Raw genomic sequence first — 21,165 nt, 5'->3', positions numbered from 1 at the left:
TGCAATCAGAATTTAGTATACATTTATTCCTTATCTTTTTCCTTACACAAGTTTCATAGAAAAATACCAGTACAGTATACAGACCACCTACTATTAAAAAAATTCATTGTAGTACGAAAATCACCTTGTAAACATGACAGCCAAGTTTTCATGTAGGCATTCCTGTAAGACTTGCGCGTCATACATTTTCAGTTCACTTGTCAAAACAAGGTAATTATTTCTTTCAGTTTTGGTTTGTGGGAGAAGAAGCAACATTTGATTAACCAGTTTTCAGAAACTGTTCTAAGTGGTCAATAGTTTACTCAGAATCACACAGAATCACAGAATCACAGAATGACCTGGGTTGGAGGGGACCTCAAGGATCATGTAGTTCCAACCCCCCTGCCTAGCAGGGCCACCAAACATACACCTTTACTAGATCAGGTTGCCCAGAGCCTCGTCCAACCTGGTCTTGAACACCTCCAAGGACGGGGCATCCACAACATCCCTGGGCAGCCTGTTCCAGGACCTAACCACCCTCCTAGTAAAAAACTTCCCCCTAACATCCAACCTAAATCTTCCCTCTTTTAACTTAAAACCATTTCCCCGTGTCCTGCTATTATCAGCCCTTATGAAGAGTTTACTCCCCTCCTGGGAGTAAGTTCCCTTCAGATATTGAAAGGCTGCAATGAGGTCGCCCCGCAACCTTCTCTTCTCCAGGCTGAACAAACCCAACTCCCTCAGCCTGTCCTCATAGGGGAGGTGCTCCAGCCCCCTGATCATCTTCGTGGCCCTCCTCTGGACCCTTTCCAAAATCTCCATGTCTTTTTTGTACTGAGGGCTCCACACCTGAACACAGTACTCCAGATGGGGCCTCACAAGAGCAGAGTAGAGAGGGACAATCACCTCCCTATCCCTGCTGACCACCCCTCTCCTGATGGAGCCCAGGATCCCATTTGCTTTCCGGGCTGCCAGAGCGCACTGCTGGCTCATGTTAAGTTTCTCATCTATCAGGACCCCTAGGTCTTTCTCTGCCGAGCTGCTCTCAAGGACAACTCCCCCCAGCCTGTACAGGTGCCTGGGGTTCTTCCGGCCCAAGTGCAAAACCTTGCACTTTGCCTTATTGAACCTCATTAGGTTCACCCGAGCCCAGCTTTCCAGCCTGTCAAGGTCCCTCTGAATGGCCTCCATTCCCTCCACCGTATCGACTGCACCACTCAGCTTGGTGTCATCAGCAAACTTGCTGAGGGTGCACTCCATTCCCTCATCGATGTCATTAATAAAGATGTTAAAGAGCACCGGTCCCAAGACAGACCCTTGAGGGACACCGCTCGTTACCGGCCTCCACCTGGACATAGAGCCATTGACCACCACCCTCTGTCTGCGGCCTTTCAACCAATTGCTTATCCATCTAGTTGTCCACCCGTCAAATCCACTTCCCTCCAGTTTGGAGATGAGGATGTGATGGGGGACCATGTCAAAGGCCTTGCTCAGGTCCAGGTAAATGACATCAGTTGCCTTCCCTTCGTCCACCAATGCCGTCACTCCATCATAGAAGGCCACAAGATTAGTTAAGCATGACCTTCCCCTGGTGAAGCCATGCTGGCTATCTAGGATCACGTGCTCGTTCTTTATGTGATCAAGCATATTGTCCAGGAGGATCTGTTCCATAATCTTCCCAGGCACGGAGGTGAGACTCACCGGCCTGTAGTTACCCGGGTCCTCCCTGCTCCCCTTCTTGTAAATGGGAGTGACGTGACCCTTCCTCCAATCGTCCGGGACCTCACCTGACAGCCACGACTTCTCAAATATGATGGAGAGCGGCTCAGCAACCACCTCAGCCAGCTCCTTCAGGACTCCTTCATACAAAAAGTATTCCTGCAATGAAAGACTATAATGTTGAAGAATTGAAAAGCAAAAATGTTTTAGAAGGAAAGAGCAAGTACAAGAAGATATAAATCACTTCAACTTGTGCACTCAGTGCAAGTGGTGCCAAGGCCCTGAGTGACTGGTTCCCAGTCTGATGATATGTGGCTTTGTCAAAGCCAGCTACCAACCCAGTGAGACACCACTCTAGAGAGACATCCAGAGAGACCTACACAGGCTTGACCAGGTGAACCTCATAAGGTTCAACAAATCCAAGTGCAAGGTGTTGCACTTGGGTTGCAGTAACTCCTGATGGCAGTAGATACGCAGCTGTACTTCTTCCAGTTCATGACATAGACCCCATTACTTTAAGGCTTAAACAATGAGTCTTTTGTTACTAGTAGAACATTACTAGATCATTTCTACTGCATAAAAATCCATTCCAACACTTCTAGCAACTTTTTATATTAAAATTAAATTGTAAATTGTAAATTAAATTATACCCTGCAAATGGCAAGGGGGTTGAAACTAGACAAGGTCCTTTTCAACCTAGGCCTGATGATTCTAAATACTGATAAATAGTTCATACTGATCCTCTTTTATTTCTCTATAGCACCATAGTCACTACAATTCTTGTTTTGACTTCAAATCCATTTCAGATATCACAGGACAGAATCAGCCACCTAAAATATTGGGCAATTTTTTTGTTATGGTTATACACTACCTGGACAGGTAATAAATAAATAAATCTCAACACAGCTTTAAAGTTTAGTATCCTTGTTTTGGTTGCATGACAACCTCCGCTATTTACCATAACCCACATATATGCACAGACAAAATTCCTAAGTGGAAAAAGAAAGGATAGGCTGGTACTGCTTTATTCAATTAACTTATTTCTAAACAAAGACTAGTGTAAGCTGAATCTAATTATACTACAACTCTAAAATTTGGTCTTTAAAAAGCCATTCAACAAGAACCCAAGATACGTCATTAATTTCATTCAGATAACGCCAATGTATCATTTTCGCTCTCATATAATAAGACATGTATCTCCAAATAGTTTAAGTACTATCTTCAGTATTTTTCAAGGTAACTTATAAATAACTATTTATATTTTGAATTTAAATAATAATTTGCACATACAAAGTATTTAGAAACTATTACATAATATGTTTAATCATTAACTTTTTTCTCCCCACACATAACACTATGCACTTCAGCTTTGTGCAACACAACACCCTGGCAATCAAACTTCCTGGATTGTTTCTTTATTGACAACTTAACCATTTGAATACTTTCATAATTTTTACACCTAGAGATCTCATTCAGCATGTATTCAGGAAAATGAAACTATTACCATTAGCATTAGTTTAAAAGGAGGTTGTCAGTGTACCTGTGATTTGTAGACAGGGATATTTCAAAGCGAATCACTGTATGTACACAGAGCTAGCCAAATCACTGAAGCTTTTTTCCCCTGATACTGCTTTTTATCTTACAGGAATTGTATCTTATTGCCCTGGCATCCTTGTAAAACTAAAGGGGATGAGAGAATTGACAAGATTTTTCATCACTGAGCTTACATTTTCAAATCATCTTAACAATGACTTTCCTTATCTATCTTTAGTTGCACAACCATTCCCAGCCACTTTACAGCACAGATGATGTCATCTGCAATTGCACAGCAGGCAGCAGTAGAGATGGCAATAGCTCAAGATAATATTCAATGTGAAATTCCTTCTGTTTTGGTTTTAGTATCACTGAATATTTAAAGTTTTTTTGGACCCAATATACGTCTAACACAAGAAATACATTTAAAAATCAGAACTTTTTGAGGTCTATTGTGACATATAGTAGTAAAAGCTTTTTAATCAACTCACCCTGTTAAAAATCTTTTCAAAATTTTTAAGTCTAAAATAAAACAATAAAAAAGGGAAGAAATCAAGACTTCAATTTATAAAATAACAACTCCTTTTAGGTTCTGTTAATAAGACACAGAAGGTCTTTATTTATATTTTCCAGTTACCTTTTCATATTCACCTATTATTCAGATTTTGCTAAAGCATACACAGCTTTTACAAAAGTATTACCATTAAGTGCCAGAAACAAGAACATTCAATGCATGCAAAAAGTAGCTTTGATGTGGGCAGTTTTCAGATAATAATTGGAATGCCACAAGTAACTCTGAAGCATATTTTAGTAAAAATATTTTATGTTTCTGCTGCAGACATTTTATATTTAAATGTTAATTTTATACTCTAGTTTTAGCCATCATATATATAAAACAAGTTTTCCCCTGCATTTTTCAAAGAGATTCTCAGTTTCTATTCTAATTAAGTTTGTAATCACATTGGACACATGCTTCCCCTCAGACTGTGCCATTATAAAAGACAGCAAATAAGGAAGTTGGATTAGGACACACCCTACTACGTAGGATTGAAGATACAGCCCTCAGTTTGTCTTTAAGACAGTTACAAGCCCTCAACTGATAAGTACTTGTTTAAAGCCTTGAAAACAGACTAGATATGTAGCTCCTGTAGAAATCTTCCTATATAAGCATAGCTAATGCGCATTTCTGACAAAAATGGTATGTTATTTTTAATATTTGTAGATTCTCCAAACCATGATGTTTTGTCCTGTTTTATAAATACCTGTACATGCAAAAATTTAAAATTAAGATCTACAAGTTCTCCTTATGACTTTGCCTGCATTCTTTGGGTCATAAAGTGAAATGCTGAGAAAAAGCAAGAAAATCAGCACTGCTTTCTTCAGTTTCCCTCTACATGAACTTGTAAGAGATTCTCAAAGACAAAGACAGAATCCCCATTTACATAAACTTAATCAAACACTATCGGTCAAAGGCAGTGACTTTAAAAGAAGTCTGGTGTTGCACATAAACTCCTAAGGAATAATGTCAAAAAAAGGAATGAAGCACAACATAACTTTATAATCTTCAGAAAAGAAGAAACTGCTATTTTCTGAGAAGTGAAAAACTCCTGATATCATCTCTGTCTCTCAGCTATTTACCCCACAGTTGGAGCCACACAGTACACAATATCCAATATCCAACATGTATCAGCCAGCAATTTTTGGAAAACAAACCCACAAACGTTACACAACCTACATGAGAAAAGTCGGTGGTATTCCTCATCTTCTTATTAGTCTTTACAGTGACTAAAATCATAACTGACAAAAAAAAACCCTGTTTGTACAGAAGTCTGACTTCTTGCTTTCCTCACTGGAAATTCTGTAGTAATGCCTCACTGGCATTCTGTAGTAAAAACAAAAAAATCAAAGATGCCATTGCACATATAATTTTTTATTTTTTATTTATGTCTGCAACTCCATGATATCTAATAAAAGATAGGAATAAACCTGGTGTAATGTCTTACACGTCTACATGGCCTAAGGCCTATTTTACCCAGAAACACTGCATGTTTTTTTTTTTTTTCCCTGAAGGACAGAAGTGAAGGATTTCTACTGTATGTGAGAATAATGGTGTATCTACTGCAGAATCGTCTTTTTGTTTGTAGCAACAGGCAATGCTATTTAGGGACAGTGTGTGAATTTCCTCACTTTCTTTCATGTGCAAACACAGAATGAAGAGGCAGCACTGTATAAATCCTAAATCCCTCATAGTTAAACTTTCAGATCCACCTGCTATAGTCTTGCTATCTTCCTTGTCATTAATGTCTAAATGGTACAGATTTATAAGGACTGTACTAAAAGAACTAATCTTTTAACGCATTTCTAATGAACCTAACATACACCATTCTGCATTAAAAACTTTGCAAATACGTATTAGATACTTCTATGCTTGCCATAAAAGCCTTTTCTCTTCTGGTTTATTTCAAAATCCTCCATCCTAGCACAATACTCTTTGAGGATGATGTTATTTAAAGGAAAGAAATTTCAAGACCTTTGAGGTCTTATAGTTCAGGAGATCAGATACAGAGTTGTTAAATTTTTTTTTACTGGCAATAGTCTTCCAATGAAACTATTATATTTAAAAGGGATTACAAAACTATCTGTGATCACAGCTTTTAAAAGGTGGGCTACATTTCACTCCCTTCACTCCTGGACATCCTATTTTCTTCTAATATTTCTCACTTTAAAGCAGAAGGTTCAAGAATACCAACTTTATAAAAATGAAATACAGAAACACTCAAAAGAGATGTCTCTTGGGGATGTCCAAGCTTTTAGTTATGATCTTTGAGGCTTGTTTAGCAGTACAAATATCATGATTTTTTTCCTCAAATATTATTACTAAAACTTCTTAATAAACTCTGTACATAGTCCTAAAAAAGTTTTACTGACAACAGGATATGAGACAACCATTAAAATTCTTTATTCATAATTTCTTTCCTTTTATTTCCTTTCAATGTTTTGTTCCTTAAATAAAAATTTTGAATTAATTTTTGCTGGTATAACAATTTCTTAATGTTTCCTGCCATATTGCTTAATGCTAAGTAAGGTACTATAGAGTAGTGGAGTTACATACTGCATTTTACTTGCAATATTCAACTTCATAAACACCATTAAGCTTCTCTATGCCTTGTAAATAAACTAAGAAAGGTAATGACATTCTGTTTTATCTTTTGAACTGGATATAGATTGTGTTGGCTATTTCCAAGCTTACAAAAGAAAGCCTCCTTTGAACAAAATGCATCTGCTTGCACACTCTCATTCTCAATGTCTAGGAGCACACAATGAAAACATCAAGTTTCAGAGTTTCTTGTCAAAATAGCCAATAGATCAAATCAGATTCAAACATACAATTTTCAACTTGAAATTTGAAAGAATCCTACACTTCTCTTATTCTAAATATACCTTCAAATTCATGATGAAGCCTAAGAGAGGCACAATGCTTTGGCGGAGAATATTTTGTTATGTACAAACTGTGAGAGTGGACCAGACTAATCTTAAAGACATCTGCTTCCCTTGACTTTCAGAGAAAGGCTTTTTACCTTAGCATAAGTGACAACAATGATAGCTCACCTTAAAAACATGGTCTTACTCATTGTCCATGGTATCTTTTCTTAAAGCACACACATTTAGAATGCAAGGGAAAAAAGTTATTTCCTACTCTTCTCCTATTTTTCCCGTATTTAACACTTTTTGATTTAAAGCACGTATTGATATCTCATCTCCTATTCTTCAGTCTCTTTTTATGTTCTTGCTTTTAAGACTACTTTCCAAAGAAAATAGAGATTATACAACTGTTATGTCCTTGCATTTTTCTCTCATCATTAGCCCAGGCTCACCCTCTTGCTAATTTCAGCCATGTTTTACAAAAGAGTAGAAGACAGAGAGAATATTAAATTCTTGTAAGTTTCAGGAACATAATTAAGCAAATAGAAAAGAGAATTACAATACGTGACTGTAATCAACTCTGCTGTACTTAGAATTTGTAACCAATCATAAGACACAAAGAATAAAAATACTAGGTATTGTTCAGTAATCATGCAGTTGTGCTGTATGCTGGAATATGTGGAAGGTGATAGCCCTATGCCCTTAGATGCCAGGAGGAAGATGAGGCAGATAATTCACAAAGATGTCTGACAAGCATAAATCCTCCTGTGAGGTTCATAAGATAGAAAGTGAGGTCCTGATTCCAATATACAGTGCAGTGACAGCAGCTACCACTTTCTGCATAGATAACCTTTGCTCTTATAGATTTGTGCCAGGAGAAAGTCTTGAGAAGCAGGGGAAGTAAGAAAATCTCCAAAGACTTCCAAAGAAAAAAACAAAATGAATGAAGGTGAAAGTGAAAAATATGGCTTGTGCTTATGGTGAAAGCATCCACTAGACACAGACCACAGAGACATCCAGATAAACCACTTGGGAACTACCTTAAAAAAAAAAATTAAGTCACAGTCCAAGACTTTCTGTTATGTAACTGCAGGTCAGTAAAGGCATTGTCCTACAACACCTGAATAGCATGTAGGATGCTTGCTTTTTTAAGATTAACAATTCTGGCACAACTTACGCTAAGTATGTTAGAAATAGTCTTATATACTGATAACAACATTTGTCTGCTTGACCACATTCTTCTTCTAGTACCAAGGGTACCATTACCTTAGTAATGACTGATTTTGGAAGACACATGGTAAATACCACAGATAGCAAAGGTCATCTAGTGAAGGGCTATCTATTCTTCCTTAAAAAACTCATATGCAATACTGGAAACATTATCAAAATCAAAACTCATTGTGCTGTGACAAAAGTTGCTACATATTTAAAATGAAGCATTAATATGTTACACTTCTAAAACTCAACAGATGATTTGACATATCAATAAGATCATAAAAATGATAAAATGCAATTTAAGACTGCACTATTTGTTTAGTTCATGAATACAACATTTTTTATTACCAAAACAGATCAATATTTATTTTTACTTCAGAGGTAATTATTAAAGACACTGTTTATACTTTAGGTTTATTCTTCAAAATAAGTATTTTAAGATCTTTGTAATTAAGGAGTATGCAAGGAGGGAAAGGAAGAGGGAAGGGAAAGGAAGAGGGAAGGGAAAGGAAGAGGGAAGGGAAAGGAAGAGGGAAGGGAAAGGAAGAGGGAAGGGAAAGGAAGAGGGAAGGGAAAGGAAGAGGGAAGGGAAAGGAAGAGGGAAGGGAAAGGAAGAGGGAAGGGAAAGGAAGAGGGAAGGGAAAGGAAGAGGGAAGGGAAAGGAAGAGGGAAGGGAAAGGAAGAGGGAAGGGAAAGGAAGAGGGAAGGGAAAGGAAGAGGGAAGGGAAAGGAAGAGGGAAGGGAAAGGAAGAGGGAAGGGAAAGGAAGAGGGAAGGGAAAGGAAGAGGGAAGGGAAAGGAAGAGGGAAGGGAAAGGAAGAGGGAAGGGAAAGGAAGAGGGAAGGGAAAGGAAGAGGGAAGGGAAAGGAAGAGGGAAGGGAAAGGAAGAGGGAAGGGAAAGGAAGAGGGAAGGGAAAGGAAGAGGGAAGGGAAAGGAAGAGGGAAGGGAAAGGAAGAGGGAAGGGAAAGGAAGAGGGAAGGGAAAGGAAGAGGGAAGGGAAAGGAAGAGGGAAGGGAAAGGAAGAGGGAAGGGAAAGGAAGAGGGAAGGGAAAGGAAGAGGGAAGGGAAAGGAAGAGGGAAGGGAAAGGAAGAGGGAAGGGAAAGGAAGAGGGAAGGGAAAGGAAGAGGGAAGGGAAAGGAAGAGGGAAGGGAAAGGAAGAGGGAAGGGAAAGGAAGAGGGAAGGGAAAGGAAGAGGGAAGGGAAAGGAAGAGGGAAGGGAAAGGAAGAGGGAAGGGAAAGGAAGAGGGAAGGGAAAGGAAGAGGGAAGGGAAAGGAAGAGGGAAGGGAAAGGAAGAGGGAAGGGAAAGGAAGAGGGAAGGGAAAGGAAGAGGGAAGGGAAAGGAAGAGGGAAGGGAAAGGAAGAGGGAAGGGAAAGGAAGAGGGAAGGGAAAGGAAGAGGGAAGGGAAAGGAAGAGGGAAGGGAAAGGAAGAGGGAAGGGAAAGGAAGAGGGAAGGGAAAGGAAGAGGGAAGGGAAAGGAAGAGGGAAGGGAAAGGAAGAGGGAAGGGAAAGGAAGAGGGAAGGGAAAGGAAGAGGGAAGGGAAAGGAAGAGGGAAGGGAAAGGAAGAGGGAAGGGAAAGGAAGAGGGAAGGGAAAGGAAGAGGGAAGGGAAAGGAAGAGGGAAGGGAAAGGAAGAGGGAAGGGAAAGGAAGAGGGAAGGGAAAGGAAGAGGGAAGGGAAAGGAAGAGGGAAGGGAAAGGAAGAGGGAAGGGAAAGGAAGAGGGAAGGGAAAGGAAGAGGGAAGGGAAAGGAAGAGGGAAGGGAAAGGAAGAGGGAAGGGAAAGGAAGAGGGAAGGGAAAGGAAGAGGGAAGGGAAAGGAAGAGGGAAGGGAAAGGAAGAGGGAAGGGAAAGGAAGAGGGAAGGGAAAGGAAGAGGGAAGGGAAAGGAAGAGGGAAGGGAAAGGAAGAGGGAAGGGAAAGGAAGAGGGAAGGGAAAGGAAGAGGGAAGGGAAAGGAAGAGGGAAGGGAAAGGAAGAGGGAAGGGAAAGGAAGAGGGAAGGGAAAGGAAGAGGGAAGGGAAAGGAAGAGGGAAGGGAAAGGAAGAGGGAAGGGAAAGGAAGAGGGAAGGGAAAGGAAGAGGGAAGGGAAAGGAAGAGGGAAGGGAAAGGAAGAGGGAAGGGAAAGGAAGAGGGAAGGGAAAGGAAGAGGGAAGGGAAAGGAAGAGGGAAGGGAAAGGAAGAGGGAAGGGAAAGGAAGAGGGAAGGGAAAGGAAGAGGGAAGGGAAAGGAAGAGGGAAGGGAAAGGAAGAGGGAAGGGAAAGGAAGAGGGAAGGGAAAGGAAGAGGGAAGGGAAAGGAAGAGGGAAGGGAAAGGAAGAGGGAAGGGAAAGGAAGAGGGAAGGGAAAGGAAGAGGGAAGGGAAAGGAAGAGGGAAGGGAAAGGAAGAGGGAAGGGAAAGGAAGAGGGAAGGGAAAGGAAGAGGGAAGGGAAAGGAAGAGGGAAGGGAAAGGAAGAGGGAAGGGAAAGGAAGAGGGAAGGGAAAGGAAGAGGGAAGGGAAAGGAAGAGGGAAGGGAAAGGAAGAGGGAAGGGAAAGGAAGAGGGAAGGGAAAGGAAGAGGGAAGGGAAAGGAAGAGGGAAGGGAAAGGAAGAGGGAAGGGAAAGGAAGAGGGAAGGGAAAGGAAGAGGGAAGGGAAAGGAAGAGGGAAGGGAAAGGAAGAGGGAAGGGAAAGGAAGAGGGAAGGGAAAGGAAGAGGGAAGGGAAAGGAAGAGGGAAGGGAAAGGAAGAGGGAAGGGAAAGGAAGAGGGAAGGGAAAGGAAGAGGGAAGGGAAAGGAAGAGGGAAGGGAAAGGAAGAGGGAAGGGAAAGGAAGAGGGAAGGGAAAGGAAGAGGGAAGGGAAAGGAAGAGGGAAGGGAAAGGAAGAGGGAAGGGAAAGGAAGAGGGAAGGGAAAGGAAGAGGGAAGGGAAAGGAAGAGGGAAGGGAAAGGAAGAGGGAAGGGAAAGGAAGAGGGAAGGGAAAGGAAGAGGGAAGGGAAAGGAAGAGGGAAGGGAAAGAGAGAGCAGATCAGCTGTATACCTTTCTGATTTGTTTTCGTTATTTTCATCCTTTACTTTTTTAGTTTAACAGACTTCCTAAAACTCTGTGAAAACTATTTAAAAGGTTGTATTTTGTCATCTTAAAAAACATTTAATGAATTACTGATTATACTGTGTCATTTTATCTAATAATTTGTCCATAACATTTGTTTAAATATCCAACTTTCTGTTCCCTCAAGAAATAGTATTTGACTATCCATGTTTTCAGGCTGTTTTTTTTCTTTTCTTTATTTGTCTGTTTCAGTTTGTTTTTATTTTTTACCACAAAAATGAGGCTCTCAAAGAAGGTCCTACACCAACATTTTTACTTAGAACAGAATTTCATCTTCACATTTTAACACAGTATCTTTGAAGGCCTTACGATTTTCCCAGTAACTTCTGACCAAAGATTGATTGAAAAATATCACGCAAACCACTTTCACATTTACTTTGTGGAATCATTCACAGTTTCAGCTCTGTATCTCACACATTCTTTACATCTTCAGAGCTAATAACTGCAGAGAAACATTCCAAGTTTCAAATAAGAGCTCTTGCATTATGAAAGAAAAAGAGTATTTCATAAACAAAATACTTATAATGTAATAAATCATATACTGACTTCGGTTTAAATGAACATTTTATTTCCTAAAAAAATAAACGTGTTATTAAAAAAGAAGCTATTTCTTAGACTTGTGAGTTAGCCAAATATAACAGAACAACAATTTCTGGTTGCCATATTGTGGAAGATATAAAGTGTGAGAATTGTTATACCATCATTGTAAGAAACTGCTGTTAGATGTTTTAATGCTGGACTTCTGAATACCAAAAGGTAACTCATTTTGCAGCAGCTGTAATCTGGGTACAATACTTTCTAGAGAAGATAGAAAATAAAAGATAAAGTATTAATAAAAGAATCAAGGCAATTAAATAGAGCAACTGAAGAGTTAACACATACTTACACACTTCAACACACACACACACACACACACACACACACACTTGCTTACACTTTCTACAGAATTTCTTAAGCTAAACAAAAGATATGAAAAGAAGTTTTGCAGTACAGGTTAGTTTTTAAATTGGTTACAATTTCATAAAGATACCTGTGTTATGTTTAAACTGATCTGTTAGAACATGAACATCTCACTAAAATATGATGTGAGGTTTAATAAACCCGTAAATTCTATTCAAAAAACTGCTGTGGTTTTGTGTAATTTTACTGAGCAATAAAAAGTATCAAGTATTTCAAAGGTTAAGTGAGCAAATTTCTTGTTATTTTGAGATATATTTCCGAAGAGAAAAGTCTACTTCTGTTTGAAAACACATATAGAGTAAGTCAGCTGGCACTGCTGAAGCAGCACATCAAAGGCAGAAGGAATATAGCTATTCTGAATTAGACAGCAACTATGAAAGAGGAGTTTGTCAAAAAAAGATACTGATTTCTGAAAGGGCATTTGTTACCTCTCAAACATTCAGCTAGAATTCCTGCCCTGGAATAGGTGTTATGTGACCCACGCATCATGTCTGAATTTCAAGATTTTTCAAAGAAAATCATATATTCTTTTTCTCAATCACATATAACTGAAACCACTATGAAAGGAAGACAGTATGATTCCATATTCTGTTTCACGGCTTCTTAGACCGCGGACTAGTTTGAATGCTATTCAAACCTACAGGCTTATTTCAGTTTTGGAAAATTGGGTAGTAAAGTTACATTCTAAAACAGAATACACTAAAATGAACAAGAATGGAAAAGTTCAGCTAAAGATACACAGAGGTAAAAAAAAAAAAAAAAGACAGCCCTTGACAAACTTTTCTAACACTTACCTTATGTATTCAGAAACCCATGCTCCTCTTCCTTTTAAACTTAACCTCCTAGCCTTCCATTTCAGCACAGATTGTGCTATTCTTTCTGTTAAGCTTACATTTCATAACCAGAAAGTTCAGTTTTAACTATAAGCAGAATGAAATATAAGATTTTACAAACAGAAAGTATTTGAAGAGAACACTGTTCAGCTCCTCCACAAAATACATCTTTAAATCCCAGAACCTGATTTACTGGTAAAAGACAGAAAACAAGAAAACCAAGAACTTGTCCGGGTTACAGCCAAAGGGCTTCTTTTTTATAAGTTAGGTCAATTTATTGACAATGAACTCTACTCTTATTTAAAAGAATTCTACTTCTTAATACAACATATCCATTGTCATCTTACAAATACAAATCACGCTGTTTATTCGGACTCTATTTTTAGTCTTAAGTAACTTAAATCAGTTACAGATTTCTGGTCACAATCCCTTTCTAATAGGCCAGCAGATGATCATTCTCAATAGCTCTCTAACTATTTTTATCAGTCTCCAAGTCATGTACTGTTTCACGGTATTCCTCAAGTGTCATATTTTAATATGTCAACAAAGGAATCCCTCCTTTCAGATAATTAACTTTTAGAGCTGCTCCACGTTTCAAAAAACCTCAGTTCAAAGCTATCTAGGACTTATCTTGAAAACCTTGTTACACATATGGTACACCACACAAGCAGCAGATTCCCTCTGGTATAAAAATAATTGTTACAGGACAGTAACATTTGAGAGAGAAAAACAAAATGGTGATGCTTGTCACATTTTTTTACTCAATTTCAAAATTAAATTTACTTGACTTCTGAAATTTTACCTTTGACAGCCTATCAGGAAATTTTAAAAGTAAAGAAAATTCTTGTTGTATGTAATACCTTCACTTGGAAAAAAAGAAATAAAATTCTTTGCTTACGCTCCAGTCCTATTTCAACAAGCTTTTAACAGCTGGTATCACATGGAGGCAAACGATGAACATGTTAATTCATTCAAATATATGATATCATATATTAAATAGTAATGAAGCACTAGTTTCTAGTGCTAGTGATTCTGGAAACAAGTCACTATATAGTAGGAAGCCATTCCATCACATGAAATGCTGACATAAATCTAAAAGGGAAATTATCTTTAGAAATCATCAAAAATTGTTTCTAACCACAATGTGTGCTAAATTCTGCTGACCAAGGCCTCTGTAGAGGCTTAACAAGCTCTTTGGTGATCTTTACTTGTTATGAAATTATGTTTAGTTAGATTTTCTTACCTATGATTCGATTGAATAAACATTTAATGTGGGGGAAAAAAAGGAAAATTGTGCTACGCACAAATACTACCACTACATTATGATTTTCTGTAAATACATAAATAAATAAATATGCACCTTTCCCATAGTTGAAAGTCTTACACTAAATATGAATTATACAAGGAAAGATATCCCAGCTGATACTGAACTATATACATTTGAGTGCAAATTGGTATGGTAAATTATGCAAAAACATAAAAACAAATATTATACTTGCAGTAAAGAATTCCATAAATTATGACACACATTTGCGTTATTTACATCCAGAATAAAACCAAGTTCAAGCTATCACACACTAACAAGAACATGCAACAAGGAATCTCAGAAATGATTTTTAAGGGTCCCTTCCAATACAGAACATTCTATGTTTCTATTGAAGAGAGGCTGAAAGAGTAGGGATTCCTCGGGCTAGAGAAGAGAAGGCTCTGGAGAAATCTTACAAGTGGCCTTACAGTACTTAAAAAGCAAGTCTACAGAGAAAAAAGATGGACAGGGACTATTTGTCAGGAAGCGCAGTAACAGAACAAAGGCTAAAAGTTTTAAAAGAGAATAGATCTGGTTAGATATTAGAACGAAATTCTCTACCATGAGGGTGGTGAGGCCCTGGCACAGCTGCCCAGAAAAGCTGTGGATGATCCATCCCTTGATGCATTCAAGTCCAGATTAGATGGGGCCCTAAGCAGACTCAGCTAGTGGGTGGCAGCCCCGTGCATGGCAGGCAATTGGAATTAAGCAGACTTCAAAGTCCCCCCTGATCATCCTGTGATTCTATGACGAATCTGAAATTACCTCTAGAACAAAGGAATTCATGCTCACTTCTTCCAGCATCTTCTCTTATCTACTGTGTTCTGTATCTCTGAACAAATATCTTACCTTTTGTCATAAACACTGAAATGTTAAATTTTGAGCTTACTATTGCTTCTTGCCCATCAAATGAATTCCACAGACATTTAAAAAAGTATCTTGATTCAACTAACTTCCCATCTGACAAATATTAACAAACAGGAGACAGAGATATACTTGAGCATTTCCCTGAATAACATACTAACTCTGCACATTCAAGAAGGGTAAATTCCTCTCAATTCTTATTAACCTAGATTAATTCTACATTACCCAGAACCTGAACTTTGAATGTTCTTACAATTAGGTATTCTCTAATTTGTGCTTGCATAGTCAATGAATGTAAATATGTTATATTTATGAAATAAACACGAGAGTTTAGCAAAGCAGATTATAATAACAAAAACAGAATATATGGAAAGCTTACCCACATCCTGGGCTCACTGCAAAACTCCAAAGGAGGGATCTCCAGAAGAGACCCTTCCCCACTGGTAGTCAGCTCTTAAATGAGTCTAGGAGAGGTGGAGCCAGGCTCTTCCCCTTCGGGCAGCACAAGTGAATTGCCTTCACCTGTGCTTCCGTGGCTGACTCATTGCTCGCCTCAGGTGATCAATCAGAGATTCAGGCCGTGATTCAGCAGTTCTCATACAGTGCTAAACTTGAAATTTTGCATTTACAAATACTTCTGCCTGAAGCTGTTAAATACCACCACTGAATGACATAAACTGTGCAACTAAATAGAGATATCAAACAAATACAAATATATTCAGTTGATATTTGTTACTGTCCCCAAATTAAATTCACTTAGGAAAAAAAAAAAGGAAAATATTTCCAGTTTCTTTGAAGGAGATTGTCTTTCACTTATACACTTTTATGCCATGATTCATAGTTAGCATAATTAGCAACAGGCTACATATTGCAAAGATACAACACAATGCTGTTTACAGTTAATTATATCCTATATCAGTAGCTGAAGGACTATCCAGATCTCTAAGAACCAATAAATACTTGGCAGTGATAAATCTTATAGCTTGGTTGCTTTCCATTCTCTCTGGTTACTTTGCTTGCCCCTAACTTCTTTACAATTGTTTTTTGTCTAGGTAACAACTGCTCTGGCTCAGGTGTACTTTCAGAATTAACATCAGAATGCCAGCTCACAGCTGCAAAAGAACACTACAAGGCTATCAAACACATACTTCTATGCATAGCAAGCGCACCTCCACCTTTTCAAGTATCACATAATTAGTATTTCCTTGCACTGACAATAAGTAGAGACAGAGTAAGTGAGAATACGTGAGAATCCTGTAGCACTATAACACAGTGGCACAGCCACAAAATGTGAAAGTATTTTGCAAATCAGATAACCAGAAGAACATAACTACAAGGAAGCAAACATAAACTGATGGTACAGCAGCACATAAGAGGTTCAGGAAAACACATGCAAACAGGACAATTTGCAAAATAAGAGATGTGTACACACATAAAGCAAGAAGGGTATCTGTTGGAAACAAAAATTCTGTAGAATAAATTGAAAAGAGGCCTGGCGAAACCAGAACAAGTCCTGATACTAAAAAATAAACAACCCATAAACAATTATGTTGAGAGCAAAGGAGATCTTCCCTTTTTCTTTCAGGAGGTGAGTAAGAAGTATTAAACATCAAGGAAGAGAGGAAGAAGGGGAAAATGATAATGCCTGACTACTATTAGAAACCATGTGTTGCTTATTAATGTCAAAAAAGTAAAATATTGCACTGAAATGTGAAATTGAAATGATTAATCACCATTCTATATATTACCAACATAACTATTTCTAGTTCCTTATGTCACTAATATACAAATTCAAACATTTAGTTACAAGTTTTATGCTCTTGTGAGCAGTCTTCTGACTGAAGAATGATCTTGGGATGGAACTAAGTATTCTGACAATTTTAAGGGAACTGATGCTTGTGGCTACAGCTGCAAGTATCTCGTTCTGTAGAGAGCTGACCTTGGTAGTTTATCTTGTTTTTGCAAGGACTTGTTTTGCAAGCAGGTATTCAACTTGGGCTCTGTATCATGTGTTGGCCACGTGGGAACAGCATGCAAGTGGAAAAAACCTTGCAGATCTTGGTGAGAAGAAAAACAGGAGAGAGGCTGTGATGGGAGAGAGGAAAAGTGCATCTTGAAGCAGGAACCCTGATGGCACTACCTATCAAATCCACCACTGGCATGTTGCTTCTCTCTCCTTTTCAGTGGTTTGCTATCTCTCAAGTGTGGGTAAGTAATACTGCTCTTGATTAGGGAGTTTCTGTTTCATGCTCACAGGGATTACCTAAAAATAGATGCCTGTGTGCACGAGCGTATGTATGTTGACTAAAACTTGTAATCCTCTGAGCTGCTCTGAGTGCACAGTTTGCCTGCCTCTGCTCTTGAGACATCCTGCCTCTCAGATCCAAATGTTCCCCGAAACAATCACCCATTCCTATTCTTTAAATTTGATCAAAGCAGGAACATTCTTTCTTTCTTCTCCTTTCCTTTGTCCTGTTCATGTTTTGAGGTATTTGGCTTAAGGACTGCCTTCCACTATGCCTAGCATTAAGCAGAAATGAGGCTGGATCTCAGCCTGTTACACACTTCAGATGATGTAATCTGACATATGTATACACAGTGGAAGAAGAACTCCCTGAGAGTAGCCCTGATGAGAAGGACTTATGGGTCTCTATTGATGAAAAGCTGCATGAGCTAGCAGTGTGTGCTTGCAATCCAGAAAACCAATAGCATCCTGAGATGCATTAGAAGAGGAGTAGCCAGAAGGGACAGGGATGTGATTGTCCCTCTCTACTCTGCCCTTGTGAGACTCCAGCTGGAGTACTGTGTCCATGCCTGGGACCCCAACATGGGAAAGATGTGGAGCTTTTGGAGAGGGTCCAGAGGAGGGCAACATCTTCAATGATCAGAGGGCTGGAGCACCTCTCTTAGAAGACACGCTGAAGGAGCTGGGCTTGTTCAGCCTGGAAGTAGAAGGCTGCAGGGATATCTCACTGCAGCCTACCATATTTAAAAGGAGTTTATAAACAAGAGAGAAATCAATTTTTAACAAGGGTAGATAGTGATAGTATAGGAGGAATGGTTTTAAACCAAATGAGGTGTGATTTAGATAAGATATCAGGTGAAACTTTCTACTGAGAGAGTAGTGAGGTGCAGGCACAGGCTGCCAAGAAAAGTCGTGGAAGCCCAACCATTGCTAGATGTCCAGAGCCTCATCAGCCTGATCTAGTATTTGATCTAGCAGCTGGCAGGCCTGCCTATGGCAGGGAGGTTGGAACTTGAAGATCTTTGGGGACCCTTCCAACCTAAGCCATTCTATGATTCTATGTGGTGCTTCCAACAAAACAGAAAACTGTAATGCTAACCCTTTTGATAGTTCAAGAACAGGCTTCTGCAACTGAAGAGCTACACATTTCATTTCTTGCACAGAAATATCTCACTGCTGTGTCTGTTTCCTCCCTCCAAGACTGTCCTATGCACACATTTTAAGTCCTCTTCTATTTCAAGATCTGCATCAGGCTGGCTGTTTGTTACTTGTTCTCTCTTCCAGCTTATATTGGGGCTCTGCACCCTTCTCTCACAATTCAAATTCTGCTTTCTCCTTTATTGGAGCACCTCCCTTACCAATGTCCCTCCTTTGTTTTCAACAGCAGCCTCTGATCTCTCTGCAGTCCCTACTCTGCACATCTGCAAACTATTTCAAGTAACCTCTTTTCCTGCAGTCACTCTGCTCCCTTAGCCCTTTTGTTCTGGGAGATGAATCACTCTGGATGCTAATATGCTTCACTAGACTGTGAAGACAGGTGAAGATGAGAGACGGGCCTTGCTTTACTGGCATGGTTCAACTCTTCAAACATTGCATTTTTAGCCATGACGTTGTCTGAAAGATACAAAGCTTTGGCTGTGCTAAATAACAGCAAAGGCTTTTATGTGTCACCAGTTTTCCTTTCAGTTCTCTAACTTCCTATTAAATCAGTAAGACTCAAGACTGAACACTGGCCCAAGCCTGATTTTTTCACAAAGTTCTCATGCTGGAAAACAAGAATGAGTAGAAATGAGAACAACCTTCAGACTCAACTGATCAGATGTCTTACATCTGCCCTGACTTGTCTGCTCAAAAATTGAAAGTTTACCTATACAATCTACCGATAAAACAAAGGATTAACATTAAATAATACATTGTATATTCACTAGATGCTAAAAGATGAATACAGTGTGCAGCTAATGTATCTTCAGCAATTAAAAATTCAGCTATATGAATATTGCAATAATTTAAGATTTTAAATTATTTATTTCAAAGTGGCATAAAGGAATACTATTTAAAAATAACATGCAAGATGCAAGTCATGAAAAATTGATGTGAAATAGCAATCCTTAAGACTTCAGCTTACTTTATATACAATTATACATGCTAAGAAAATTCCTACCAAAATTCCAGGGTCTATAAAAGAAATCTTATAACCAGTTCCATCAATTCTTAATCCTCAGTTCTCAGCTTCATTCCCTCTGAAGGCAAACTGTATGGACTCAAAGAAAGAATACAGTATTCTATCTAAATCAAATAACAAAAGTGAAAATTAAATTATCCCTGGGACCACCTCCTTCTTCCCACCATTTGCCCCTCTAGTCTCTTCTTCTGCTGTGCTCCCTCTTTTATGTTTCCCAATGAAGATAAGTGCTGAATGGCTTTGTTAACTCAGAAAAATCATCTATAACTGCATTTTACTTTATTCGCTGCTTAACATATCCCAATAGTGAACCTAACATTTAGAATCTATCATATCAACATAGTCATCATGATCCGAGCTGCAAATAATAGAGAGTGTCACTGTCAATTTTGCTTTCTCACACTTCCTTCCCTTTACTTCATCTGATTTTAATAATCCCTGTCAAACCACAAACAGTCCAAATTACCTTCTTGACACAGAAGCTTTCAAGGAAGAGACAGATTCTCAACTTTCATTTAGCAACTACAAAAGCAAGCTGTCCGACTGGACAAATATTATTTCCACTCTTGACAATCTCTACAGTAAAGCATGCTTTTTAATTTTCACTGAAGCTGCCAAGGGTTTGATATAAGCTTCTTGTTTAGTGTAGACTGACTCACAGGATTAGCAAACCAACAACAGTAATTGTGTTTAAAGAAGCAAGCACTTTCAAAGAAAAGAAAAAACTGCATGCAAAAGGTGACAATTTCATGTCATAAGGTCACAATAAACTGCATTAAAAATAAGATTATACAAAAAAATTCAATTCAGAAGATCTCGTAGGATCTGCTTCAAGATCATTTTGTGTTTCTACAAATGACCAAATGGTTGCTGTTAGAATGTAATATAAATCAGACTTTCAAAGAAGACAACTTTATATTCAACAACATCAGTGACAGTCTAAGAAAGGTTAGCACTTGACAACAGAAAATATGTTCAAGGCAAATAACCTTCTGCAAAAGGACATGATCTGTAATCATTTTCCTCTCTGTTGGCTTGTCTTCAAAGTAGATCTTGATAACGTAACTCGCTGCTTCACATACCTCAGTTTAAAAGTAATGGATTTCTGTGATGAAGCACAGTATTGTATAATTAGCATTCTATTTGATGTTTATGTGAATTAATCAAAGCATAATACATTTCAGTATATTTTCTTCACATAGACACACTAGACTCTCTAATCATGGGGAAGTCTACTGCTTCCTAACATTTGACTTATTTAAAGTTTCAATCAGATTTTGAAGTGTTACTAGTTATAAAAAAAAGAAAACAGATCAAGATGCTGCCTATAAGAAGCCTCACATAAAATATTTGTTTTAATACCTCAAATTGTCTGTCTAATATATAGGTGTAATTTAAGACTAATCAAAGGTATTTTAAAAGATTATTTGGTAACAAGTCAGAAAACACCAAAACAATAAAAGTCTGTTTTTCATGAATTCATAAAATCACTTTAAAAAATGGTTTATGCCTAGATTAGTGTTTACAGTTCCACTGCAAAGGAATTACACTTTCTACTAATACAGCACAGTTACAGGACTAACAGTTTGAGCTGACATTTGGGTCTCCATAATCACTAATGTTCACAGCAAGATGTTCTCCTCCTGGCCTCTTTTTTTTTTCCTTCCCAGTAAAAAATAAAAGTTTTAACTGCTAACTGTATTTTTCTCCTTTATGATTGCTAGTGAAGGGAAAATTTTGATACTCAGCAGTATACTGATTCTACCACATCAGGTCTTCATTGCATTGGACCTATATATCTTTTATTTCCCACAAGGTCAG

The 21,165-nt window shown here is 38.4% G+C and overlaps 2 protein-coding genes across 9 annotated transcripts in view; one reads left to right on the top strand and one right to left on the bottom strand.

Moving 5' to 3' along the window:
• Window positions 1-21,165, bottom strand: part of KIAA0825 (KIAA0825 ortholog) — a 235,229-nt gene that overhangs the window by 200,999 nt on the left and 13,065 nt on the right. For 2 of the 8 annotated variants that reach the window (XM_090132124.1, XM_090132127.1), the window contains exon 2: window positions 1,767-1,857. The exons of 2 other annotated variants lie outside the window; for them this stretch is intronic. Coding sequence is in view for 2 of the 6 variants with exons in the window: in XM_090132120.1 (XP_089988246.1) it covers window positions 15,297-15,302 (6 nt within the window). In the remaining 4 variants the exon portion in view is untranslated. Of the gene's footprint in view, window positions 1-124; window positions 1,058-1,766; window positions 1,858-15,296; window positions 15,622-21,165 lie in introns of those variants that run through there. 4 more of the 8 variants (XM_090132120.1, XM_090132122.1, XM_090132123.1 and 1 more) reach the window with 4 other exon arrangements.
• Window positions 17,048-21,165, top strand: part of SLF1 (SMC5/6 complex localization factor 1) — a 63,569-nt gene continuing 59,451 nt past the window's right edge. The window contains exon 1 of the mRNA XM_031605281.2: window positions 17,048-17,125. The gene's annotated coding sequence lies outside the window, so the exon portion shown is untranslated. The remainder of the gene's footprint in view (window positions 17,126-21,165) is intronic.

The sequence above is a fragment of the Phasianus colchicus genome, chromosome Z (assembly GCF_987193195.1).
Source record: "Phasianus colchicus chromosome Z, bPhaCol1.hap1.1, whole genome shotgun sequence".
Classification (NCBI taxonomy): domain Eukaryota; kingdom Metazoa; phylum Chordata; class Aves; order Galliformes; family Phasianidae; genus Phasianus; species Phasianus colchicus.
Note: the sequence above shows the minus strand (reverse complement) of the source record. Positions and strands in the feature narration are given on the sequence as shown.